Source organism: Vidua chalybeata, chromosome 6, assembly GCF_026979565.1.
Source record: "Vidua chalybeata isolate OUT-0048 chromosome 6, bVidCha1 merged haplotype, whole genome shotgun sequence".
NCBI classification, from domain to species: domain Eukaryota; kingdom Metazoa; phylum Chordata; class Aves; order Passeriformes; family Viduidae; genus Vidua; species Vidua chalybeata.
In genome coordinates, this window is record NC_071535.1 from 56,674,394 (window position 1) to 56,701,497 (window position 27,104).

General features: G+C 41.6%; 1 protein-coding gene across 6 annotated transcripts; it reads left to right on the plus strand.

Moving 5' to 3' along the window:
- Nucleotides 1-25,863, plus strand: BUB1B (BUB1 mitotic checkpoint serine/threonine kinase B). Of its 6 annotated transcripts, none has more exons than XM_053945824.1 (23): nt 1-18; nt 2,307-2,489; nt 2,832-2,891; nt 3,118-3,262; nt 4,015-4,211; nt 4,292-4,470; nt 4,585-4,778; nt 7,465-7,559; nt 9,354-9,580; nt 9,857-9,969; nt 10,473-10,570; nt 10,864-10,916; nt 11,722-11,806; nt 12,182-12,287; nt 12,772-13,058; nt 13,961-14,142; nt 16,168-16,314; nt 16,466-16,581; nt 16,852-17,013; nt 17,707-17,849; nt 20,993-21,164; nt 21,530-21,636; nt 25,317-25,863. In XM_053945824.1, exons 2-23 carry the CDS (start codon nt 2,347-2,349, stop codon nt 25,504-25,506), a joined length of 3,201 nt encoding a protein of 1,066 aa, XP_053801799.1. In that variant the 5' UTR covers nt 1-18; nt 2,307-2,346; the 3' UTR covers nt 25,507-25,863. The 6 variants fall into 6 exon arrangements, with proteins under 6 accessions (XP_053801799.1, XP_053801793.1, XP_053801794.1 ...); XM_053945818.1 differs by lacking the exon at nt 1-18 and adding an exon at nt 448-610; XM_053945819.1 differs by lacking the exon at nt 1-18 and adding an exon at nt 783-865.
- The last annotated feature ends 1,241 nt before the right edge of the window (nt 25,864-27,104 follow it).

Below are 27,104 nucleotides of genomic sequence, written 5' to 3' on the forward strand. Positions count from 1 at the left end.
CAGTGTAGAAAAACTGAGGTAATTTACAGTAAAGGACCTTAAGCCCTTTCTCCTCCTGCACATCTTTCATGTTGTGGTTTTACTGTTGCTAAGGAAGGAATTTTCTGAAAGGACCAGAATATCCTGGTGAGAGCCATTTCTTTAGCTCAGGGTCTACTTTGCCTTGAGCAGATTGAAGAGGTAATAGCAAGCCCACTTGACTTTTTGCCTGACTGCTGTGGGACTTAAGTACAAGGTTTTTTTAACCAAATGACTTACAGAGAAATTGATAAATGCTTTCTGTCCTCATTATCAAACATGTAGATCAGAATCACCGTTTGCGTTTATACTTTTAGAGCGAAGGTGATTAATGGGCCCAGCATCATAGTAACACAACCTTATACTTCTGGGAATCAGTTTTGGGAGTTTCAATCCATTTATTTTTCAGGAGTACCCCAAACGTGAGGTTTTCTGTGACACTAAAGCAGAACACATCGCCAGTTGCCTGAGGCGAGTGCCTCAGGAAAAATGACTCAGGATGCCTTTAAGACGGAGTAATAACGTGGAGAATCAGCGAGTGCCAGCGGTTAGCAGAGGGAAAGAGCGGGAACATGCGGGAGCAGGAACAGGAGTATGTCTTTCAGATGAGATTAACTGCGAGCGCATTATTTATAATTTTTTTTTTTTTTCCCCGCCAGCGCCGCGGGTGAGACGGGAACTACATTTCCCGTGATGCTCCGTGGCGACGCAGGACGGAGCCAATCAGGTGCGGCCAATGGGGAGGTGGGAGAGGTTTGAATTCTGAGGCGGCGCCGCCGTTACGGCATTGGCACTGCTGGGGTCCTGTGTCGGTCCGGGCGGCTCGCGCCGCTGGGGGCTGTCTGCGGTACGTTCGGCTGGGAGGGGTTCGCGGGACTGGGGCGGCCTGCGGTGCTAGAGGCTAAGGCGGCCTGAGGGGCACTGAGGTCCGTGAGGGGCGCGCGGGTCCGTGAGGGCTGAGGCCCTGTGGGGTGAGACACGCGCGGGCGCTGAGGATTGCGGAGTTCCTGAGGGACCGAGGCGGCCTCAGGGGCTGTGAAGTGCGTGGGGCTGAGGGTTATGGAGTCCCTGAGGGGCCGAGGAGTCTCAGGGGCTGTGAAGTGCGCGGGGCTGAGAGTTGTTTGGTCCGTCAGGGGCGCGCGCGCCTGTGAGGCTGGGGTGGGGCTGAGAGCCTGTGGAGTCTTTGAGAGGCTGTGGGCCGTGACGGGCCCTCGAAGATCGGGTGGGGCTGAGGAGTACGGGAGGGGCTGGGAGGTGCTCGGGGTTCATGGTTGTGGGATCTATAAGGGGCTGAGGCGACCTTTTGTGCTGTGAGGTGCGTGGAGCTGTGGGGTCTTTGAGAGGCCCTCGGGCATCCGCAAGGGGCTGAGAGGGGCTGTGGGATCCCTGTGGGGTTGAGAAGCCATGAGGCGTGTATAGGGTTTGAGGAGCTGTGGGTTGTCTGTGGCATTCCTGTGGGGCTGAGGGGCTCTAAGTTGTGCGGTGTGCGGGACTGACAGCTGCGGGATTCGTGAGGCGCGCGGGGCTGAGGGGTACTCGGAGATCCGTGAGGGGCTGTAGTTTGTGAGGTGTGTGGGGCTGTGGGTGTCTCTGGGGGTCTGCGAGGTGCTGTGTGGGGTCTGTGAGGGGCTGTGGGGGTCCGTGAGGGGTTGTGTCTGTGTGGGATCCGTGAGGGGCTTTAGGGTATGAGGTACTTGGCGCTGGCGGCTCTGGCGCTCTGAGACGTGTTTTTGTGCCCGGACAGCGCGGGGTGCCCGGTCCCGGCGTGGGGCGGTGCGTCCCGGGGAACCAACAGCCTCGCCTCCCTTCGGTGCCCGGGAGTCCCCGCCGCTGTGCCCCGCCGCCCCCCGGCAGGGCTCGAGGCTGGGCTGTGCCTCCCGCCTGCTGCAACCCGCTCGTCTAAGCGGTGAAGGACCAGAGGGTCCCGACTAAGCCTGGCTGAGGCTCCCCCTGGGCGGAGCACAGCCGTCGGCAGCCCCTGTGAGGAGGGTGAGGGGGGTCTCGGGGCAAGGAAAGGAGGAATCAGTGGGGAAGGAGATGGCTTAATCTTAGTGGCTTTTGCTGCTCATATGGCCTGCTTGCCGTTCTTCACTGTCACGATGGGCTTTTTTTCCCGTATATTTCCAGTAGTGGGGAATTAAGCCCCCAAGTCCCTCTAATAATTGGGTATTTAAGCAGTGTGTTTTGGCTGCACAGAAATTCGGGGTGACTGGGCTTAGGAAAGCTTTCTCTGTCAGGTTTCAGGTCAGTACCCTGCCTTAGAGGTATCCATTTCTTTTTAAACACAGGATTAAAGGAGAAGCATTCAGGTTTGGAGGAGAGGTGGTCATGTCCCAGGAGGACAGCCATGAGTGGGAACTGAGCAAGGAGAATGTGCAGCCCCTCAGGCAGGGACGGGTGATGTCCAGATTGCAAGAGGCACTGTCTCAGCAGGACTCTTCCAGCCACACTGCTGTGCAGCTTAAAAAACAGTAAGTGATGTTATAACATTTCCTTTCCCCTTATCTTCCTCCCTTCTCATTTTATCTATGTCTTCTTTAACTGTACTAATCTCATAAGCATTAAAAAGGCATAAAAGAACTTTAGTAATTGATGTCTGTGCTATTACCATGCTCTAGGATTTTAGAAGTACTCAGGTGTTGTGCACCTGTACAGACTGCAACTTTTCTGATTTGCAATGGAGCATTTAAACAGCAAACACTAGGGAGATTTGGCTGTGCTTTTTAGTTAATAATTAACTCTTAATATGTAATATACAAGATGAACTTACTGTGATACAAATGTATTTATGGATGGATAATGTTATGTTTTAGGGAGTTTGAAGCAGAAATACGATTTTACTCTGGAGATGATCCTCTGGATGTATGGGAGCGGTAAGTTTTTCTTTATTTCAGAAAAAAGAGTTAAATGGTCACGTATCCATGTAAAAGCAAGGGAAACACATTCTAATTTAATAAGAAACTCATTGAAAGCTAAGTTTTATAATTGTTTTTAAATATTATATTGTGTTTCAATGTTATGCCTGTTTTTTTTTAATCTCTTTATATTTTACAGATACTTATTAAGAACTGACTTGCTATGAACACATTCTGTCTCTAGGTACATCAAGTGGACAGAGCAGGCCTTCCCTGGGGGTGGCAAGGATGGCAACCTTGCAGCAGTTCTGGAAAGGGCAGTGCAAGCCCTCCACGGGCAGCAGCGATACTACAAAGATCCTCGCTATCTTAATCTCTGGCTCAAGTTTGTGAGTGTTTTGGGGAACATCTCTTGGGTGCTGCTTTTCCTTGGGACCTTGTCATGTTGTCTGCACACAGCTAAGTTGATTCTGGTGATGAGTAAAACAGTGTTGTACAACAAGTGCAATATTAGACATATTTTTCTGCAAATGTTACTCTTGAATTTTGCTTCTCATTTTCAGAGTATTTTTTAAGGTTGCTCACTTTGGACAGCTACAAACTCTAGAAGTTTTTGTTTTGAAAAAGCTGCTTTGAATAAATAGAGTTCAAATATTTATTTAAGGAGAAAGAGAGTGATTTAAAGATACAACATCTAAAATATATCTGTCCTACCAGATATTTTAGCTTCTAGCTGTCTTCTATCCCCATCCTTTTAAACTCTAAAGCAAGCTAAGTGTGTTCTTGTCCTGTCCTGTCTCTTCATTACTGTAATTTTTGTTGTCCATTTTTTTACAAAGTAGCTTTTCCCCAACTTTAGCTTGCTGAGGTAATCTACCAGTTCCAAAAGTGGCAAGGAATATGTTATACTTCATCTGAAGCTAAAATAACTGTTCATTCTCAGGAATACTAATATGGTGCAATTCAATCATTGAATTACCTCACAGTCAAATAAGAAATTATAAAATTCTGTGTACTGCCTTACAGCTGCTCCTGTCAGACTTGTATTGACATTATTGGGGTCTTGCTGGAGGCATTGAAACACAGATTTTGACTGGGACCCTGCTGCAGTGTGATTACAGACATACTTGCATCATTTCAGGGCGATTGCTGCAACGAGCCCTTGGATCTGTACAGTTACCTGCACAGCCAGGAGATCGGCACCATGCTGGCCCCACTCTACATCACGTGGGCAGAGGCACTCGAGGCCAGGGGCAGCTTCAGGAAAGCAGATCTGATATTCCAGGAAGGACTCCAGCGCAAGGCTGAGCCTTTGGACAAACTCCAGGCTCATCACAAGTAAGGGAAGAACGTAGGTGCTCACCTGGGCTCCTGAGATAGGGAAGGTTATGGTGACTTCTCCAATGTTATTTTTCTAGGCAGTTTCAGGCCCGTGTTTCTCGGCAGACGCTACTGGCACTTGAGGAAAGTCCTGATGGAGACAATATGGGATTGCTGGAAATTGCAGAGCCTCAGAGAAGTTCACTGGCAGATCTCAAAGGCAGAGGGAAGAAGAAAGTGAGAGCCCCCATTAGTCGTGTGGGAGATGCAGTTAAAGGTACATTCAAGAGCTAAAAACCCTGTTATTGAAGGGATTTAATCTCTTTATAGTGAGATTTGCAATTGATTGTGACGGTTGAAGGTTAATTGACATAAATCTTCTGGCTTATAGTCATGAACCCAAACAGAAGCTGCCAGCCTCAGGCTTCTCTACAGCTTCCAAATGCTCCAAGTTTTGCTGTATTTGATGAAAATTCTGTGTCTGGACCTGAGATTGCCACAATTCCAGCACAGTCATGGCCAGCACCTCCAGTTCCCAGGGCAAAGGAGAATGAACTCAGTGCAGGACCGTGGAACTCTGGCAGGGTAAGGAAGCTCAAAAGGGACGGGGAAAAGAGAGGAAGGTGTGTGTAAGCTGATGACTTCTGATCACAGAAACAGAGGTCGTCTCTTTCTCCCTTGCCTGTGGTTTGTGTCTATTGTAAATACAGATTAAATGATAGAATTGTGAAATTGTTTGGGCTGGAGGGGACCTTATAGGTCATCTGGGTTCACATTCCACTAGCCCAGGTTGCTCCAAGCCCCATGCAGCCTGGCTTTGGGCACTCCCAAGGATGGATCAGCCACGGTTTATGTGGGCAACCTGTGCCAGGGCCTCAGCACCCTCCCAGGGAAGAATTTCTTCCCAATATCTCATCCAAAGCCACCCTCCTTTGGCTTAAGGCCATTCCCCCTTGTCCTGTCTCTGCATGCCCTTGTGAATGGTTGCTGTCCTTCTAAAGAGTCCCTGGCCATGTGTACTCAATTCAAGTTTAGCAGGCTGATATTGCTCAAACCCTGTGGAGTTTTAAAATCAAGAAAAGGAAATTCTTGCTAAGCAGAAGAATTGGCAGAGGTGGCTTGCTGAAATGTTTGGAGGGCGGAAAAGGAATGTAAGAGGCAAAACATGAGCCCTGGAAGGGGAGAGAAGCCAGGAATTAATTAAATCCATAAGGTAGAAGCATAAGAGTTGAATTATTTTGGAAATACAAAGTGAAGGAAGAGCTTGCTGGCTGTCTTGTGCAAAGAAGGCATGTACAGCATTCTGCACATCTTGTTTTGAAGTGCTTGTGAGGAAAACAGAAGAACGCAGATCAAAAGAATTCAAGTGCTTTATCAATGGAATATTTATCCTGGCAATAGGATGACAGAGAGTAGCTTCCAATGGCTTAAAGTAAACATCAAAAGGAACAGCTGTGCTACAGGTGTTTAGGCTGTTCTAGAGAAGTGATGGAAGGTCTTGTGTGAAGGGAATCAATCCTGTGAGATCAGGATTGATTCACAGGTGCTCAGATAAGCCCCAGTGTTGCCATGTTCTTTGTAGCTGAGAAAGGAAGAATAGCAAGTCACGAGATTGATGCCTGGATGTCCTAGGGTGACTTTATGGTGCTTGTGTCCCCAGTGGTCTGTTCTGTTGGTCACGTGGTGTGGAACAGAAGCTTTTCCAGACCATGTTAGAATGACAATGTAAAAGCAAAGCTTTCCTTGAAAGCCTTCAGGTACACAATATGGCAAAAACCAGTGCTCACAATTCAATCCTTCCAATTGATAGGATTGGGCAATTGGAATATCTGGCCATTATTGTCCAATGAGAGGAGCAGTTGGTTAGGTAATCTCCCCCCCTGTCTTCTGCCCTCCTCCCCTACCTTTATTATGCCAGTGATTACGTGGTGTAAAATAAAATGTCCTTGGAGAAGTAACAGGCAAGAGTTAGCAAAAGTTTAGGAATGTGCCAATAAGCGCCTGTTCACTGTGAGAAAGTGCTGGAAGTTACACTGAGGCATTTAACAGTGTACAGAATCACAAATACATGAAGAATACATAAAAGCTAAAAAACTTCAGGCTTTGAGATGACGAAAGTATTTTCGTCTTCTCAATATGGACATTGTTATAAGTGAAGCTTGGTAAGGAAATCTTGAATGAGTGAGGGATGCAACCAGGCTAAAATTTAGGGAAACTCCAGGAACATTGTTTTCAGATAGAAAGCAGTTTGGTTAAATGAATGGAAAAGTTAACTAAATGATAGATTTAATATAGCTGAGAAGAGTGAGGAAGAAGTATTAATATAAAATTTCTTTTGCCCATCTCTTTATGCTGCTTAAAACATTCATTCTGGTCTCTGGATGCTTCCATATTTCTTTTAATGTCTGCCCTTAGAGTAGTCTCTGCTCCCCTCTTAATGAAATTTCTTAGATTTACTGGAATAAAATATCCTGTTTCTGGCAGAAGAGAGAAGGATGTTTAATTCTGCCCCACTGAAGGGCAGTTCAAGAATAACCTTGGTGAATGCTCTGACTTATTAAAACCTGCACAGGGAAGAAGGGGTTTCCCTTTCTGCTGGTTTCAAGATGCCTCAGGAAGCAGTTTGGGAAATGATGGAAAAGAGGAGTGAGTTGGTGAAGTATTCCCAGCAAGTAACTTTTTTTGTGCTGAAGAGTCTCAGGGAATTGAAATAGGCAGATGAGAGTAGTGTGTTTTCAGACTAAATTCTACCTCTTCTCTTTACAAATGGCCCATAGAAACTGTTAAGGGATTTTTGTGGTGCTATAATGGTCTCTGATGGGAAAATTGAAAAAAAAAAACAAACTACAAGTCTGGAGGCTGTTGGTGGATAGGGAATGACTATAATCATAGAATTGGGACAATCTTGGCTGTCAAATGAGAACTGCGGCATCTGTGGAAAATAAGGAATACCCAGCCTTATTATGGCCAGGATAATGTGTATATATCTCCCCCAATATGTACAAAACATTCCCTCAGAATAAGAGGAACTGGGGCTGGTGAGGACGTGCAGGAGGAGCGTGCCTCGCCTTTTAGTTGCCAGTGTTCAGCTGGTGGGCTGTGACTGTGTCATTAGGGAATTCATCTTGGAAAAGTCTCCATCAAGTTTAGTTTTCTCTAAAAGAAAACCTCCAAATGAGCAGAAGATGAGGAAAAGGGAGATGCAGAATGCAGAGGGATGTGGAGAGTGAAAAGAATCACTGTGTTGTTAATGTTGCGTTTCCTTCCGCAGCGTCCTCGCAGCACTGTGAGCTCTGGTTCGGAAGTGCCCCACCCACTGCCCAGTTTCACCCCCTATGTGGACGAGTCAGCTCAGCCACAAATGATGTGAGTCTTGAGTTGGAGCTGGGGGGATTGCATTTGGAATTCTCAAAGCTGCTTCCTAAAACTGGGACTTGTTTTGCTGAGTACTTAAGCCTGACAAGCTAGAAGAATTGAAAAATCTGTCAGCCTGGAAGCAATTAGTGCTGCAGCTTGAAGACAGAGGCTTCAGCAGAGGTTGCTTAAGGACATGGGAAGTGTTCAGTGCTGCTCATGGTGTGGGAGCCTATATCATATTCATATATGCTAATGATTTTAATAGCTTAACTCAGTGTGTCTACACAAAACCACAAGCTACCTGTCTTAGGGTGCTGTTTGCTGTGAAAGAGCCCAAATGGAGGCAGCAAATGTGGCTGTTTTTTTTTTCTGTCTTGGGAACTCTGTGCTCAGCATATCTGGAGTTTTATTCTGAACTAAGCTATCAGAGTTGCCATGGCAATAGTGTTGCTTAGGTCGTGGAGGAGTGAGTGTGCTGCTTGTACAGTGCTCCCTGAAATGCTGATAAATCCCAGGAGATGGGGTGGTTTAGTTAGAGCAGAGGAAAACACATTCTTTTGCAAGGTTGCTTGCTTTTTCTGTGGCTAACGATGGGCAGGGAATAGACAGGCTCCTTCTGAGAGAGGAGTGGAAAAGACTGTTTGGTACTGGTGACAGTTCCCAGAGGTCTGAATTGCATGGAACCAAGGGATGCTGAGAGGTGGTGAGCAAGCAGGGATTGTGTGTGGACTGCAGAATGGCTCTGCCTGTGGCATTGTTTAGTTGAGAAATATGTAAAATCTGCATTCCAGTTTAAAGTGTAAGACTGTTTCTTTCTTGTGCAAGTCAGTGATGCCACATCAGAGGGTAAAAACTCTTGGCCTGCCCATTTTTCTGGGATGAAGATTTGTTACTTACGGAAGTCAGGAGCTTTTCATAGCAGGGAGAGGGACGGAGTGGGTGGAACTGAGCACCAGGCTAAGTTAGCTCTAAGTGACTTAGGCAGAGACTTGGTATGTAGGTTTAGATACTGTAGTTGAAATCTTAAAGGTACTATTTTGTTTTCCCCTTATCTTTGAATCAATTTCCTTATGATACCACTGTTACCTGCCAAATGTGGAAGTGTTATGCTGAAACTGTTTAAATGTGGTGCAAATCACAGCATCAGCTGTCATCCAGGGTTCTTGGCAGAGATCCCTGTTGTGATCTTGGTATTGATCCCCATACTCCTCCAATAAAGCTTTAAAATCCCAAACATTAGGACCACTTGTTTGCCTCATGATCACTCCCAGATTTGAGTTTATCCAGCTGGATTGCTGGTGTTTGTAAAGCTGTACCAGCATTGCTTCTTTCCTGAAGTTAGCATGTAGGTTTCATCTCACCCAAGAATGTCCATTTTTAAGTCCCTTTTCTCCTGTGTCCCTATTCTCCCTGATAACCGTCCTACAAACCAGAGTTTAGGGACTTGTCTTCCCTGTGGTCACTCAGCTCAGTGGAACTAAATTGAACAGATCCTGCTTCAGGTTGCATGGAAGTTCAGATATCATAAGAATTTTATTTGTTTTTGACTGTACCTTATAAACATTTTATGTTGGATTTGTTTTGTTGTTTGTTGTTGTTTGTTTTGTTTTAGTTATCACACAATTCTGAGTAGTTTGGTGTTATCATTCCAATTTTCTCGTGTATTTTTTGAAGCACAGAATAAAATGTCTTTTCACTACTCCAAAAACAGGTTCTGAAATTAGCCCTCTTGTCTTCCTCACCTGCTTTTCTGTGCTACAGTGAAGTTCACAAAGCCCAAGTAATAAATTCCTGTTTTTTCAGGACTCCATGCAAAATTGAGCCCAGCATAAACTGTGTGTTAAGTACTCGCAAACCTGAGGAGCGGGAGGACCCACTGCAGCGTGTGCAGCATCAGCAGCAGGATGCTCAGGCAAAGAAAGAGATGGTGATGTACTGCAAAGAGAAAGTTTATGCTGGAGTGGATGAATTCTCTTTTGAAGAGATCCGAGCTGAAATCTACAGGAAGAAAGCGAGAAAGAAAGACGAGGGTATGTTCCAAAGTGGGCTGGAGCACGTAGGGCATTCCAGATGGAATAATGAAATTGTATTTGCTTCTGTCTGTTATTGCAGCTGCTTCTCTTTTTCTACTGGAGTAGTTGTTTAACTGCTGTGAGGTACAGAGACAGTAACACATTCAACAGCTTTACATGGAAGCTGTGGGACAGGGAAAGACCACCAGAAGTTTCGGCCCCTTGACAATTTAGGCTGCAGCCACCAATTGTATGTGAAATAGGCATTGGGCCTTAGAGGTGTTTTTTCCTTAGATGAAATACAAGCCATCGAACGGAAGAAGGAAGAAATACAAAGGAAAATTGAGGAGCTGGAAAAGAAATTAAAGAAGAAAGAAGATGACAAACAGCCACAATCACATGAACAGGTATTGTCCTCATTTAATTGCAAATAGCTGCAATTTCAAATAAAAGTACCCAAGAAAGCCAAAAGGAAGCATTTCTGATATTCTTCTAACACATTTTAAACTTCTTTTGAAAGGATTCTTCACTAGTAAAGTAAATTCTCTCTACTCCTTCCCTGTTTCCAAAACAATGCCTTCACAGTAAGTACTTTAAATAATGAAACAGAGCTGTGACTTTGTAAGCTAACTGCTTACATATGTCCTTAACGGTTACAGGGTGACTAAAATCTCCTATGAAAGTGTAAATATGGTTGCAAAGAGTAAATGATGCCTTTTAACTTCACTATGCAATAAAAGTGGACTTGACTTCATGCAGGTAAGCTAAGTACAAATAAAAGTGGCTAAAGGCAACCATTTCCTATCAGGGTTTTAATGACTACATAGGATTATCTTCATGGTTTTGGAACCTTTTTGCCTGGCTTGCGATTCTACCACTGTAGAACCGAAATGTGGCTTTATTTCCACAGGCAGCAGAGGTAATGGGAGCTTCCACACCATTGGGAATGCAAGGATTTACTTTTCCCAGCACAGAAGAATATGGGGAGAAACAGCCTCAGTCACAAAGGTAATAGAGGGGTTTTTTAGCCAGCAGGGAGAACACTTGTTGAGGCTATGTAGGTACGACTAGTAACATGGATCACTAGCAGCCTGTTTTCTCAGGTAGAATGGAATATAGCCTTGACATCAGCGTTGTAACCAGGATCTATGCTCTTTCTCTATATGTTTGATTATTTGTCTGAGGGAGCTTAACTTCTTGCAAGAAGCATTTGTCATCTTGGCTTGCCTTTTTTACAGAGTTTACTTACGTTTTGTGAAGGTCTATAGAATACAAACTTGTTTATTTTATCTTTTGCACAGTGAATTCCAGATCTATGAAGATACTCAACTACATAAACCGTCTTGTTCTGAGGGTGAGTAGTCAAGTTTTTTACCATTAACGAGATGGTCTGGTTAAAGGGAAGTGTTCCATGAATACCAAGAAGGCGTCAAAGTAAAACCCAAAGCTTAGGTGGATAAGAAGAATGACAGTGTGTATGCTAGTAGTACCTTTTACCTTATTGAGCAAAACATGGAGCATCTGCGATGTGAGAACTGTCACTATTTGAAAGGACTTTCAAGAAGAAGAGCATTTTTCTTTCAGTAGCTGGAAAATTTTCTTCCATCTTCCACGTTTGCTGTCTTATTAGCATTTCAGAAGAGTTTAATGCTATCATGAGATTGATAACTGCCTTAAGTCCTTTTTCCTCAGAGGTTTTGCTAGGGGAATACTTCCATCAATTGTATATTGTTGATTTTGGAAAGTTTTGTTGGGAAGGTCAAATCCTGAATAACTTTACTTCTGATTGGAGTTGACTTTTGTTGCTGTTGACAGCGGTTATCCAGACTCCTGATGTATCCCCAGATAGCCACAGTGAAAATACATTTTTAAACTCTGAGGAGAAACAGAGAAATAAGACAGTCTTGCAGAAAAATGTACAAATTCTGAAGCATAGTCTAAACACAGCAAGTTAGCTCACATAATATGGTGGTAAAGGGGTGGTTCATTGATGTGGCAAAACCAAACCTTTTAAATTAGATTTCTTTATATGCCAGCTCTGTAACTTCCTGTTAGAAGCAGTACTTTTAGAACTGTGTATTAACTATTTTAAGTACTGTTGGATATGCTATTTTGGAAGAACTGTGGATATGATAGAACCTCTTGGTTTTTCTTTACAGATGTAGGTCTGATTCCCCCACCGGCTGCTGTTCCATTTTTCTCTATATTTGATGAATCCTCTACTTTGACAAATAAGAATATAAGGTAGAATTATTCAAGACCTGGATTTCAGAGGGAAGGAATATGGAAGCATCAAAGCTGTTACTGTAGCAGCTGAAATAACTCTTAACTGCAGGGATGTGTGGGGGTGTGTGTTTTGTTTATATTGGTAAATTTTATTTAATGACTCAGAGTCCATGATGAGGAAATACTCTTCTGTTCTTCATCTTCAACCTGCAACTATTTAAGCTGCTCTATAAACTTGCTTCATGCTGGAGAGCTGTATTAATTGCTTACTGCTAGTTCTGCAGTAGAAATTGGTTGATTGAAATTATCAGTAGACTTAAACTCTTGAGAGGAATTTGTTGGAGATGGGAAGCTGTTCTAATAAATATGTAACTGACTGTAACTTCTTCTTAGTTGTTCAGCAGATCGTAGTCAGAAAAGTGCCCGTCAGCCTCTCTCTGTTCTTAATCCTGTGGATTCTCTGAGTGCCAAGGAAAGTGCAGCAGCAGCAGCAGCCTGTGTAAGGAAACACTTCAGCCCCTGGCAGATTTCCTGCCCAGGAGAGACCAAGGCAGCCTGTGCTGCTGTCAGAGTCAGCTTGGCTGGACTGGCAGCACGTGTGAAACACAAGGATTCTAAACTGCTGGCTGGCATGGCAGTAATGGAAGGGGGTGATGATGAGATGAGACTGGAAATATCATGTTGTGGCTGTGGCTGCCTTGTCCCAGGAAGTGTTCCAGGCCAGGCTGGATGTGGCTTGGAGCAACCTGGTCTAGTGGAAGGTGTCCCTGCCCATGGCAAGGAGGTGGAAGTCGGTGGTCTTTAAGGTCCCTTTCAAGCCAGAGCATTCTGGGATTGTGTGCTAAGTAGAATTCATGAAGACTGAATGTCCTTTTCATGTTGGAAGGTGGTGGAGTGGAAGAAGGGGAAATGTTTCTTTTAAATAAAGAAAAAATGGTCATAAAATCTGCAGGCTTTCACTGTCTCTTCTGTTTTTTTTCCAGGATGAGCTGAATGGAATTGAACGTTTGAGTGAGGATGCAATTGTGACAGGCTCCTACAAGAACAAGACCCTTTGTGCCAACCCAGAGGACACGTGTGACTTTAACAGGGCTGCCCACCTGGCCTCAACGCCCTTTCACGGGGTGGTAGCTCAGAGAGTCCCAGCTCCTGCTTTCTCTCAGAGTGAACTGAAGGAAGATAGTCCAGAATCCAAGAGTGCACCTGTGAATCAGGAGACACCGGTGTGTGAAGAAGCATACACTGAAGCTCTCAGTGTAAAAAAACTGAGGTAATTAACAGTAAAGGACCTTAAGCCCTTTCTCCTCCTGCACATCTTTCATGTTGTGGTTTTACTGTTGCTAAGGAAGGAGTTTTCTGAAAGGACCAGAATATCCTGGTGAGAGCCATTATTTTAGCTCAGGGTGTACTTTGCCTTGAGCAGATTGAAGAGGTAATAGCAAGCCCACTTGACTTTTTGCCTGACTGCTGTGGGACTTAAGTACAAGGTTTTTTTAACCAAATAACTTACAGAGAAATTGATAAATGCATTCTATCTTCCTTATCAAACATGAAGAGCAGAATCATCAGCTCCTTTCTTACTCTTGGCTTCTGTACTTATTTTGACTATATAAAATGTTTTTAGTTTCATAATTTAGTTCTTCTGCCGAGTAAAAAGGCTGGAGAGAAGAATAATCTTTTTGTCATTGTGAAGAAAAAGAATCTTTTTTATGGGAGTTTCTTAATCTAGAGCTGAGGTGATTTGCCGGCTCTTAGGATGTAAATACGCATGCCATGCTGAATGTGTTTTTTACTTGAGAGGTTCCTTGAAAACCTTGCTGATTATAATTAGGAAGAAGTATTTCCCACCCAACCCTTTACTGCTTTGAAAGCACTGAAATTTTGTAGCAAAGGTAATGATAAATATTCTGGATGTCTTTTGTTGTAGCAGTTAAATTTGGTGGAAGAGAAGATTAATAAAATCATCTCTAGACTAAGATTCTGAGTATATTCAATCATCAAAACTGAAATGAAACTCTGACATGACTTCTGGCTTTCTGCTAGGGGTGGGAAAGAATTTCTTCATGTTAATTAAATCTGGGCATGCACAGTATCCTCTCCTAGTCCCCGGGCTGACATTATCTACAACTTGTATCTTTGGGAAGGCTGAGTACTTGATGGCTTTATTTACAGCCCGATCATGGAAGCAAGCCTGGAAGATACTCACTCGTCAGGTGCTTCAGTCTCAGGAGGTTCTCTGTCCTCTGTTACACAAACATCTGCTATTAAATACCTGCAGATCAGTGAGAAACTGGAGCTGGCTCAGAGCTTGCCTGCTGAAGTCGTTACTGATTCTGGAGGTGGAAACGTTACTGGTTAGTACTAAACTAAATTTCACTCACTACAAATAACTTGCACCTGTCACTAAATGTGGGGGGTTTTCTGTCCTTCTTGTATCCCACTCTGTTTGTGTGTTTCCCGTTACTATGACTGGTGACTGAACTTGTCTCCCTTGTCTGAAGCAGCAGTGAGGTGCAGTACAGGATGCTTGTCAGCAGCCAAAGCATGTCAGTATTAAGGTGACAGAGAAATTACTTAGGGTAGTAAAGCAGGCAGTCTGTAGGAGTAATGAGGTCAAATTCCAAAATTAAAAATTTGGACTGGGTGGCAGTAATAACTTCAAAGGTAGCTTTGTTTTGGTTTGTCTTTCTTTTTTCTCTGTCATCATACTGTGTGTCTCCTGATGTGCTGATAAACTACTACTTTGAAAAGGATGAATATGAATTTGGAGTCTACTGCAAGTTACATGATTTTGGTTTAAATCTGCATTTTAACTATGCTGTAAACTCTTGTGCTGCTTCACAGTATCCTTCTTATTCCTATTGAGGGAAAACAGTACTGATACTTAAATAGTCAATTTCTTTGCTTATTTTTCTTCTAGTTAAAGGCAATTGTTTCTTTCTGTTCTAACTATTTAGATTACAGTTAGAATGGGAATGGTCACAAAAAGGCTTCAAAATCTGTCCTGTGGAATTAGATGTGTGTTGGATAATGGTGTTCAAGGTGTTCAACCTTCTTTAACTCCTTTGGTTTTGGTCTATGATGTTTTATTGGAACTGTGTATTTGAAATTTTAGTGTATCTACTCTGGACAATTATGTTCTCATGTGCCTGCAGACTATTTTATGATGAAGCGTGCTTGGGATTTGGAATGAAAATACAATTAGAAGTCATGTCACTGAAATAGCTGGGATATTTTGGATGGATCTTTGTCTTGTTTTTATCATGTGTACTAAACTTTAGAGCAAGATGAAAAATCTCTTCAGAAAAAAAGAAAGCATTTGTTCAGATGTTTTAATGGTTCTTTCTTAAACTTTGGATCTTTCCATTTGCTTTGTTTCTTGATTTCTTCACATCTCCCTTAAGCTGCAGCTTTTACCCTGGATATAGTAATTCTTAATACTGTGTAAAGAATAAAAATTACTTCAGATATCTGTCAGTTTATTCCTGCAAAATATGCCAGTAAATTTCCTAAGTTTGTGATGGCAAAAGCTTGGAACACATTGTAGCCTCCAGCCTACACTATTTCCTGGATCTTTCACAGAATTGCTTCCTGAGCAGTACTTACTGAATGCTTTTCAAATAAATGTGGGCATAACAGTAGATAATCTGGTTCTTACATGTGTACTGTGAAAGTTCAAAATGTTCTCCCTCATTACAGCCATGACATTTGGGAGAAGGCAGTAGAGGCCATCTAGTTCTTGCGTTTTATCTCAAATGATAAAGCAGAGTAAACATTGAGGCTACCTTGGTTTTTGACAGATCAACTCATCTACTGAATGACTTTATGTTCTGTTATGAAGGAAAATAAGTCCAGTCCTACAGGTGTCTTCCAGGAGATAAAAGCCATTAAATTCTTAACATTGCAGTGATCAGCAGAGTTGGAGTCCAACTTTGTTTTCCTTTTCTTACATAAAACCTCTGCTGCAATCCAAGGACTAAATTTCCCTAAACCCCATAATTTTAAACCCCCAAACTAATCACTTGCTATGGGCATAGATTTAAAAAATGAGTGTTGATTTGCAGAATGAATTTGAATTCTGCTGTGGCTGAAATAATTCAGAGCTTTGTCTCTTGTGAAAGATAACATTTTGCATGATGCTACAGTAGAATCCTTGAAACCTCATGATAAAAGTCTGTAAGGCAGTTTTAAAGACAAGGATCATATTGACTTCCCAGAACTATTGGAAAGAGATGAGTTGACTTGCTAAGAGATGAATAGTAAATCAGAATGTGGATGAAAGTTTCTAGTATCCAGTTTACTTTTACTGACGGGTACAACCAAGTTGCAGAGAGTTAACGCAATTTCAGCTCATCTCTTCATGTTTTTTGTTTCCTTAGATGATGATGTGGCTCAGCTCATGTGGAGCCCTGAACAGCGTAAAAAGCTTTTAGGTTCTGTGCTATCATCACTGGCTGCTTCTCCGTATTTTCACTTGGAGGCTGGAGCTCTGCCTCACATGGAGGTTGAGAAAGACATTGAGCTGGGTAGGTGTGCCAGACCCTCTTGCAGTGCAGAGTTTGTGCTCTGATGGGTTTGAATTATATCCACCCTCTTAGTTTTATGTGGTGCAGGTGGGGAATGACTTGGGAAGAGCTATTTACTGTGACAGTTTATGAATGTAAACTTTCAACACAGGAAATGAGACTTACTGCATCAAAATGGAATATTGGAACGATGAAGAATACAAGATGTTTTTTGCCATTCCAACTGGATGCGTTTTCCAGTGGGATGCAAAGGGATTTGCAATAAAGGTAACACGCATGATGGTTATTATACAAGAAGTGTGAACTGGTAAAATCTCATCCATTAATATAAACTCTTAATTTCCGAATTCCATGCAAGAAGTTTGCTACTTCAAGTCCTCTTCCTAATTGAGGATCTAGATTAAAGGTTTCTGACTGTGAAAAATGTCTTCCTTGATCAAGTGGGAGGGGGAAAAAAAGAGGATGAGAAGAATATGAAAATGAGCAATTTTCACTTCATTCCAAAAATAAATGTTCTTCATATGTACCTTCTTGTAGGTGTATTCTCAGCCTGTGCCTTGGGATTTTTATATCACCCTTGAGTTACAGAAGCGTTTGAATTCTGACTTTGACCAGAGCTTCAGTGAGAATTGCAACTGTTATCTGTACCAGGATGGCTGTGCCATTGTGCACAAGGATACAAATTGCTTCACACTCAGGGTCAGTACAGACAAACCAAGGACAATTTGAGGATCCGAACTCCCACTTGGGTGCCAGTAGTGAGTCTGGAGTGGTGTTATGCTCCTTGCTGAAGAGCTTCTCCTGTCTAATCCTGCAATACAGATGCTCTGGTCTTTATCTGTGTATAAATCAGGGCTGTCTGTTAATGCCTCCATTGGCTCTGGTTTCTCATTCATAGATCATGTGCTTCTCGGAGACAATCTTGAACGAATTTTTCACATTTTCTGTCCTTGTGAGTCATAAAGGACTGGAGCCAAGAACCACATGTTATTCTGTAGCAAGATTTGCATCTAAAGCTGTTGTTTAACTTGACCTCTTTCAATACATTCCAGTCAGCTACAGCAAGGTCATGGCAATTAATGTCTTGCTGAACGATTCGCACTTTTAAGTCTTGTGCATTTTGAATTGTTGCATACAAATAGGACCGAAATTCAATAGTGATTTCAGTCTTCAGTTCAATTTCCTCCTCCTGGTCTTTTGTCCAATTTTGAATAATAATGTTTCCTAGCTTACAGTTCTTGTAATTCAGTCTGAGCAAAATCTGATTATACTGAATTTATGGTGGGACTGTTACCTCTGTACAGATGAATAATGAAACAAAAAGTGAGCTATAAATATTTCACCTAATCTAAGGTAGAAAGGTACAGAGATAGATGTTTATTCTCTTTTCAGGATATTCTCTGTGACCGTAAGTTCATCACAAAGGAAATCATCTTCTTGGTTGTTCATGATCTTCTGCATGTGGTAGAGAAGCTGCACAAAGCGGAGATTGTCCATGGAGATCTGAGGCCAGAGGTGTTGTTTCTGGGAGACAGGTTTGTCTCTGCCTATGAATATGGGAGGGTACAGAGCAGTCATTTCAGCTACAGCTCCCCTGCTGCTGTAATTTCTACTCTTGAGCTGGCGTACAGAAGTACTGAGGCCTGAACAACAGGCCCTAAGCCAAAGCTGACCTCTAGATGAACCTTCCAACCAAATGTTATATAATCTACTCATTAACAAAGAATCATTAGTATCTATGTATCATAGATCTATGTATCATATGTATCATATGATCTATGTATCCACTCATTGTCAAAACATGTATTCACCTTCCTGTATTTAGAAACCAGATAAGGCCACACCTGGGTTTTGGGGTTGTAGGAGCAAAGGCAACTCCGTGGGTTGTGCCTTGAGCCCTGGCCAGGCTTTGGGAAAAACCCAGGAGGAGGCTGACCCCAGATGTTTTCTGCACTGGAAGTGGTGTGAGCTTGTTTATTGCCCCCTGCCCAAGCTGGGCCCTGTCCCAGCACAGTCAGAAGCCTCTTTGCCTGCGGGTGGACACACCCATAGGAATTCCCGGTTCTGGGAGGGGCTGTCCAGTGCTTGGCGGTGACAGGGTCCCCCAGCTGCTGTGTGCCCTGGAGGGTGGTGAAGTCTTAGGGTGTAATGGGTGTTGTATCTTAATTGCTGTAGGCAATCCTTGGTAGCAATGATGAGGTGCATTGCTGAGCTTCTGCTTGTGTAATTCTTTACAGTCTTGCATTATAGAAAATTACACTATTCCTTAAGCTGGTTTCTGTGTCCCTTGTGCTGAACCTGTCCACTGGCAAAATAGGCCTGATTTTGCAGTCCATGTTTTTTAGGCTCCATTGTATTCTGATAAGAGTGAAAACACTTAATTTAGGAATAAGCCTTCCTGTAGAAATAGTATACATTAACACTGTAAAACTTATGCTCAACAAAATGGTTTTGCTATTACCTATATTTTAAGTTTCTGCTTTACCAAGGTTCTGGACCACTAATGTAAGTTACAATATGGTTTGTAACTTGCCTTTATGTACCTGAAACCCGGGAGATTAGAAGATATAAGACAGGTGGGACTGGGATATCCAGATACCCTAAACAAAATGTTCAGCTTCCTCTGCATTCCAGCTTGTACCTTAATGCATAGACCTAATTTTCTTCTTTAACCTCTTTCTCATGTTATGTTAACAAAGTCACGTATCCCTTGGAATGTGATCTGTGAACTGGGTGTGGTGATGTCTGGAAATAAAGCACAAACTTTTCCAGACCATGTTAGAATGATAATATAAAAGCAAACCTTTACTTGAAGGTTGTGTGCCTTCAGGTACACAATATGGCAAAAACCAGTGCCCCAATTTAGATCCTTGCAATTGATAAGACCAGGCAATTAAAATATCTGGCCAATATTGTCCAATTAGAGGAGCAGTTGGTAATGTAATCTCCCTGGGTTCTGACCTCCTCCCCTACCTTTATTATGCCTATGTTTATGTGGTGCAAAATAAAGTGTCCTTGGAGAACTTACAGGCAAGAGACAACAAAATTTTAGGAATGTGTCAATAAACGCCTGTTCATTGTGGGGAGGAAAGCTGGAAAAGTACTAGAAGTTACACTGAGGCATTTAACGGTCTGCACAGCTACAAATACATGAAAAATACATAAAAGCTAAAAACTTCAGGCATCAGTGGGAAGCCAGTAACCAGAATGTCTATTGAATCAGATATAATTCCATTACATAAATTCACTGAGGCTGTTATTAGTTATCATTGATATGTTAAAAATAGCTATTAAATTTAAATTTAGTTTAAGCCTACAGTCATCTAACATACATACTTCCAGGATATTTTACTTCCAGTATCTTTGTGGTCATTTTATTAATAACTTATTTACATAATTATTTATAAATTACATACCTGTATTATGCAAGTCCTGATATTTTCTTCACATCCTGCAATGGGTTGTCTTGCATACCCCTTAGGATGCTGCGTCCTCTTTTGGCAGTCACTGATCTAATAATGGCTTGATGGACTTAGATACCTCCTGCTGGATTTTTCTGTGGCAAATACAAAACAAACAACTGCCAAAAATTTAGGATAATGGTTTGGGGTTTTTCAGATAGCAAAAGGACAAGTGCATAGTATAACTTACAAAATAAGCTCAAAGCATACAAGTATGTAAGAAGAGTAGTAGTGAGAGCTGTGATATGTGGATATTGTTGGCTTGGCAGTTGTCAGTAGAGATACTCCTCCCTGCCCTTTCATTTTGTCCTCCCTCACCTGTAGACTAGGAGAAGTTTGTAGAAACATTATCAAGCTTAATTATTTTTTGTATCAAGTATTCTGAGATTTAGATGGAGAGGGAGAAGTGCAAAACATTACAATAATTCCAAATTGATTCTGGCCTTTTTGCTTTTATCTATTCTCTATATTCTTTACGTATGTATATTTGTAGCTCTGTAGCCTATTATTGCAGTCATAAATAGCATTTTATCTACTCTATTAAACAGAAAGACAAAATAAATTCCCCACTGGCTCCAAGCCCTGGGGTCCAAGGTTAGGCTCTCTGAGAGCCAAGGTTGAAAGCCAGCTCTTTGAGACACATACTCATAAACAAAGTTCAGTTCCTATCTTAGGAGGGTTGTTCAGAAATGGGTAGAACCAGGGGGAATTACCTCATCACCTATGTCTCTAATTGAAGATGCTTGTCAATTATGCTAATTTGCTAAACATATAAAGATTGTATCTGGTTTGTTATTTGTGCATCTTCAGTGCTTTTCATCCAGTGTGTTGTGCACCATAAGGATCCTTACAAAGGTAACTCCCTTTTATCACCTGTGTCTGGCTCATAATTTCAAGACCAGTGAAAAGGCATCGTACTATTCCCACAGTCCAAAGACTTTGTTTCAGTTAACTCTGACAAATACAAAAATAGCATCATCCTCAACCCTTTATTGGTTCCTGTTGCTTACTGTGGAGACAGCACTATGATCCCTAAGCTCCCTGCTGTGAGCCCTTGCCATCCAGGGTAGCCCTTGCAGCAGTAGTTCTGACAGCAGCCATCAGAGGGGAGTATTGACATGGCTAAGACTCACCTTCACTGTGCTGTTAAATTTAACTCTAAAAGAAAGAAAAAGTTTGTTGGATCGTTTACTGCCTCATGTGCTTCCTCTGCTTAGGATCTGCGATGCGTTTTCTAATGAGGAGGTGCCAAATGCTCTGAAGGTGGTGGATTTCACTCACAGTCTGGATTTGAGGGTACTGCCTCGAGTCAGCTTTCCGTATAACTTTCCCACTGCTCAGACCCCTCATGGACAGCAGCTTCTGGCAGAAAGTTCTCTTCCTTATCAGGTGAGTCTGTATTTAGTAGGGCATGTTAATTTCTGTGTTTCCTTTACAAAACCCATTTTCTTAAATTAAAATTAACAAGTGCTGTGGAAAGCTCTGATCAATAAATACTGAATAAAGAGAATTTTGCATCTGATGCAACCTTTGGTATTAAGTGAAAGGATTGACAGTGCTGTTCAGTGATTGTAACTTCTGAATTTATTTAGAAACCTACAATGAAAAAAGAATTTTACCTTTAGAAGTTTTCTTGTTTAGCAGGTCTCTGGAAGATTCTGGTGTAAGGATAGTTCCAACTTAAATGTGTGAAAGCAGTAAGAGCAGAAAGTGATAATAGACATTGAACTTCGTGGTGTTTGTTGTGATTACAGGTAGACTTGGTTGGCATTGCAGATATAGTCCATTTGATGTTGTTTGGGGATCATATCCAGGTCTATCAGGAGAATTCCATCTGGAAAATCAGCCAAAACTTATCCAAGTAAGTCCTTTTGCAGAGGGGGCTGCTGGGAAAGAAGAGACATCTAACTTCATTTTCTTTATAGTGATACTATCTTCAGAGCTTAAACCGTACTATCTTCAGAGCTTGAAATGTACAACAACCTGGGGCTGTTTTTGCCAAAAAGTGTTAGTTCTGTGGGGCTGGAAATGGTGGCGTTCTTGGACTTGTTCACTGGTAGCCTCAGTGCTGCGTAGGAGACAATTTTAAGTTGAATATGAATAATCCGGTCGAGATGGTTTTGCTTTGTCATCCTTTCAGATGAGACTGACTTAGTCTCTGTACCTTACAGATCAAGCTTGGAGAAGTTTGTAAGTGGATGGGTGATGAGGGGGACAAAGATCACATGAACATGATGCCTCAGAAATGGATTCGTTTGGCTTTCTGCTTTTTTTTTTTTTTTTTTTTTAATTCTATTAAGACACTGATGGCAGGGTGTAACAGCTGTAGAACAGCTGTAGAACAGCTGTAACTTGTACATCAAAGAAAATAATTAAAAACTGTCATCTAAGATGCAAGTGTGCAAACGGCTGCTTTTTGGAAGCTGCTGTTTGTCTCAGGTATTAAATTCTACTGTTCTCTTTTTGACTATAAGTCTGCTCTGCCTTCCTGTGCTCTTTGTTTGTTCTTAGACAGTTGTTTATTTTGTTAGGCACATACTGCAGGTTTTCTTGCCTTGGCATTTCATAAGGATTTTCCAGAACTCTGCACTCATGACAGCAGTTGCTGGACAGGTATCTGATTCAGGATCATGGATCACTCCTAGGACCATTGCTTTAAGAAAACCCACTATCAGTGTGGGAGTTGTCCAGTTCCCTAGCAACCTGCACTGCTTACATCTCCCAGTTTGTTGTATTCAGCCTTTGGAAAAAACCCAATCTTCTTAAGCTGTGTACAGAGGAAAAAAAAGCTTTTTTTTTTTTTTTTTTCCCTTTACTGGGTATATGTCTGGTTTTCTACTAAGATATCCTTTGTTTAATTCTGCAAGAGATTAAATTGAGCTACTGCAGATGAAGCCAAATAAGGCCTGAGTTGAGAAGGCTGGGACATGGTGTCAGGGACTGATCAGGATGTAGGTATGGGAAGAAGAGCAGTAACTGCTGGGATAACAGGAGGAATAGTAAGTCTGAGTTGGGAAGGATAGGGCTGGCTGGCTGTCAGTGGAATTTGGAGGGGAGGAGTTAATTGGAAAGGAATTATAGTTAAAGCTGGGGACGCTGGATTGAAAAAAATAGGATTTTGGGCTGAGGTAGAAATTAGAGGGAGTCTTGAGGAGTGAGACCTGTGAAGGGCTAAAGGAGACAAAGCAGGAAGAAGATAAAGTCTGGGCACAAGTTCTGTAGAGCTGGAACCAGGCTGTAATGGCTTCTTGCTCACCTGGGTGCATTAGTTCATAATTTGGGAGTTCAGAGTACAAATAAGGAATTTCTTTTCCACCATCTCTTCTGCTTTGCTTCTGAAAGTGTTATAGACTTATCATTCATCATCTATACTTACTTTTCAATATCAGTTATTTCAAGAAATGTCTGCATAGGTGCTTTAGTTACACATTGTACTGAAGTCTTATATCAACAGTGTAAAAATGAGATATGTGGGAATAAGGAATCAGTTTCCATTCACACATGGATCTTTCAGTCTGTCTAGTTCTTACTGATTGATGACACTTGCTCTAGTCAGTTTGAAGTTTTCAAATAATCTGTGACAAGCAAATTCACTGCTGCAGGGAGCCTTCATCCACCAGAAGAGGTTCCACAATTGACTATTCCCTGGGAGAAAAGTCAGCTGATGGAGATCAATTTTGCTCTTCATCCTGTGCATACAGCCACATGTGCTGGTGGCACTTGTAACACTCCTGAAGACACAGGACTCTATCTTCCTGTTGTTTTTAGTAATTCTACTTTTGTAAAGATGACATTGCTTCTGTCCTTCAAAATTCTCCAAGCGATTTGGAAAGTGATTTTTTTATTTCTTTGAGGTTCATTTGAGTTTGTTTCATGGTTTGTTTTGTGGTTTGGTTTTTTGTTGTTGTTTGTTTGTTTTGTGGTGGGTTTTTTTTTTTTTTGTTTTGTTTTTGCCTTTTTTTTTTTCAGGGATTGTATTGACAGAATAACTTTCCTCAAAAAAGGTTCTTAGAATTCAGGTATTATATTAGAATTAGACTTCAGGTATTGAACTAGAAAGGAGGCTTCTTACTAGAAGGCTGACTGGTGTTAAATACAACCACCATGACCCTCTTATCTTAAGAAAACTTTTTAAACAGGACTTAATTATTTTTGTTAAACAAAATATAGATATAGCAGAATGACTGCAAGAACTACTGATTTTACTACCAGTTCAGCAAAATACCAAAGCAATGGGGAATTGCAGGGTAGAGCACAACATTTTTTCTTCCAAGGTCAATGGCTTTCAATAAAAGAGAATCCACTTAAAAGGTGACAGAATGAATGGAAAACACTGAAACATTGTGGTAGAGACTTAGGAGAAGGTAGAATGTAAATTGTGATCAAGTTGTTTTTTTCATCTCCAAGTATAATGCCAACAGCCTGTTTTTCAGGGGAGGGCTTTTACCATTATTAAAAAAATGGATATGGTGTTTTTTTTTTGTTTTCACTGTACTATTTTAGGAAACTTCATCTGTGCAGGTTTATGTGAGGCAGGGTATAGAAGCTGCGTTTGAATTTTTAGGACTATTTTTGTCACTCAGAACTCCTTACACCTCCTTAGCAGCACTTCATCTCCTCTGCCACACCTCTTGCTCATCTAATTCCACAAAGAAAATGGACTCAAGTCTTGCATATTTTTTTCTTGGTTAGGTTCTGCATTGACTTAATTATTTTAGCAAATATAAGAGTTACCATTGAAATAGTACAGCCTGGATTCATTCTAAGACTGGCTGCTGCTGTTTGTGAGTCACTTAGATAAAGCAGAGGCAGATAATTTGTTTCAAAGCCATTGTAACTCCTAGCTCGAGGGAGAAAAGTGCTTCAGTAGTCAGTAGCAGTGCAAGACTGAAGAACAAAGGGTTTGCTCTAATATCAGTTTTCTGAGACTTAAATGAGTCACTTAACCTTTTTGTTCTTGTTGTGTGGGTACATCTGGGAGAGAGGGGATTTATTACTATTAATTGTCTCCAAAATATTATCTGTACAGAACTCTGGCAGATGGAAGGTGGGGAAAAAAGGAAGCAAAACTGGCTCTAAACTACCTTTTTTTTTTTTTTTTCTTGCAGCTTTCCTTTAATATTGTCCTGTTAACTTAGCTTGCAAGTGGGAAAATAAGACTTACCTCTGCCCTTTATTCATGAAAGGAGTTTCCCAAGTTGTTTGGTTCAAAAATGTTCTTGATAATTCCTGTAAACTAAAACTGCCTTGGCTTACTGTGAATGGTGGTAGTGGTCAGGTATACCTGAAGAGGCAACTGTATAAACAGTTGGTTTAGACCTGTGTAGTTACTATCCAGAAACCTATTGGAGAAAGTGAATGAGATCCATACATATAAAATGAACAACACATTCCTAGTTTTCCTTTGTATTTACTCAGGTGAGTGAAAATATTATTTCAGGCGTGGTTCTCCCAGGATGTTTAGTGCTGAATGTAAATGGAGATCTTGATAGACATGTTGTATGTGTACTGTTCCACTGAAAACTGCTCTGTTTGTTTTAGGACCCCTGACAGTGATTTCTGGAGTAAACTTTTTGAGAGAATTCTGAATGCAGATGGTAAGTCCACAGTACCTCTGCTGAGGGAGTTGAGAGAGGAAATCAGTGAAATGTTTGACAGCTCGTTCAAAGAACGACTTTTGTTGACCTTAGCTGCTGTGGGAGAAACTTTCCTCCTGGTGAACTTCCAGTGACTTCATAGAAAACAAACACATTTTGTATTCTAGAGAAAAATTTTTTGTTGCTTTCTTATGTTTTCAAATGTAAACATGAGAGTGATTGGAGCCATTTCTGCAATACTTCACATGGGACTTCCTCAAGAATGTTTCTATTGTGTGAGTGCATGGAAAACCTCCTGAGCCTCTACATGAACCTTTCTGTGTCGGAGCAGTTTGTGAGAGAAAATTGTTTTTCTTTACTGCTACCTCCCCTTCTTGTACAGCTCCTTAAAAATTTAACACCTAACTTGCACCACACTCTTTGAAATGTCTTTGTCCTGCTTTCAGTTGGTCTTTTAAATGGTGTTTAATCAATAAAGTTGTGTTTTGGTAGCGAGTGTCATATTTAACGTTGCTGTCAAATGATTTCAAATGACTTCATTTAGAATCCATGTAGGAGTGCTGCTGCATGACTGGGAATATTTTGTGGCTGCTGGATGCAAAAGCCCCTCATTTGGTGGCAGCTTTCATAACCACATGAGATTTATTGGACACTTGAATACAGCTTGAATGATTCTACTTGGAATGGATTCTTGTAGAAAATTGTCATAAGAAGAAGTAGATGAAGTCACAAGTGGAAAAGCTGCACACATAAACCTTTTTTCTTCTTAAGGCAAGAGTTTTGTTTATTTTTGCAAGGGCTGGGGTTCCTGACTGCATTTGAGCATCCCTCAAATCGCAATTTGCCCTAAGTGATATGTTGGCAGGCTTTTGTGGGAAGTTTTGTGGATAGTTATGTGTGTTAACCTTGCATGTACTGCATTACTGAAACCAGTACAAAGGCTTCATTTTATTCAAGACAACAGAATTTACCAGATCCAAACCCAAGGTGGTACTATGTACTTGAAGTGTAGGGAAACTTCTCAGACTTGGGATTTACTTCTTGCAGCTTCTTCCACACAGGAAAGTGAGAGTAGACAACTGCATTATTAGCAATTTCCTCTTCCTAAGAAGCCAAATTGACTATGTTTTTTCATTTAGTTGAATTCTCCAGCCATGGTTCTGTTTGGTTTCCCCTTTGTGTTATCTCCAGATTTTGGAGTGGAACTCAGGTTTTTTTTTTTTTCCACATTGCTTCAAGCCACCTTCTTTCGTGCTTTTTTCCTGCATACTCTCCATCACTGTTCCTCTTACTTTGGCCTGTCTTCTTTTTGCTCTCATAGATTCCTAATGCCTTTTTTTATACTTTCTCTGAGAGGGTTATATATTCTTCTAATTCAGGAATAGAACCTAAATGCTGTGGTAGACCAGCTTTAATGTCGAATGTAAACTGCTGCTGAAGAATTTATTTTGGTCCATTAATGCTTCTTGTACTACATTGATTAGTCATCTATTGAGCTAGCAGATTAACAATGCTCTATCTCTAACCAGAGTTTAGAGCCAAGATCACTGGTAGAGCACTCAGGAGTCCAATGCATAGCTAATCTCTGCTAGCTCTAAAAAGATGGTGTGTTGGTTCTTTTATTTAACTGAAGTTTTTTTTGCTTTTGCTGATCCTCTAACTGCCTTTTAGACAAAATCTGGGGAATGTCACTTGCTTTCCTTTCACTTGCAAATTTTTCAGTTTATATCCT

Coding starts and splice junctions, on each gene's coding strand:
- BUB1B (XM_053945818.1), top strand. CDS start 591: ATGCGGGAGCAGGAACAGGA. Junction 611..2,306: donor ATGCGGGAGCAGGAACAGGA/GTATGTCTTTCA, acceptor TTTTAAACACAG/GATTAAAGGAGAAGCATTCA. Junction 21,165..21,529: donor AAAGTTCTCTTCCTTATCAG/GTGAGTCTGTAT, acceptor TTGTGATTACAG/GTAGACTTGGTTGGCATTGC.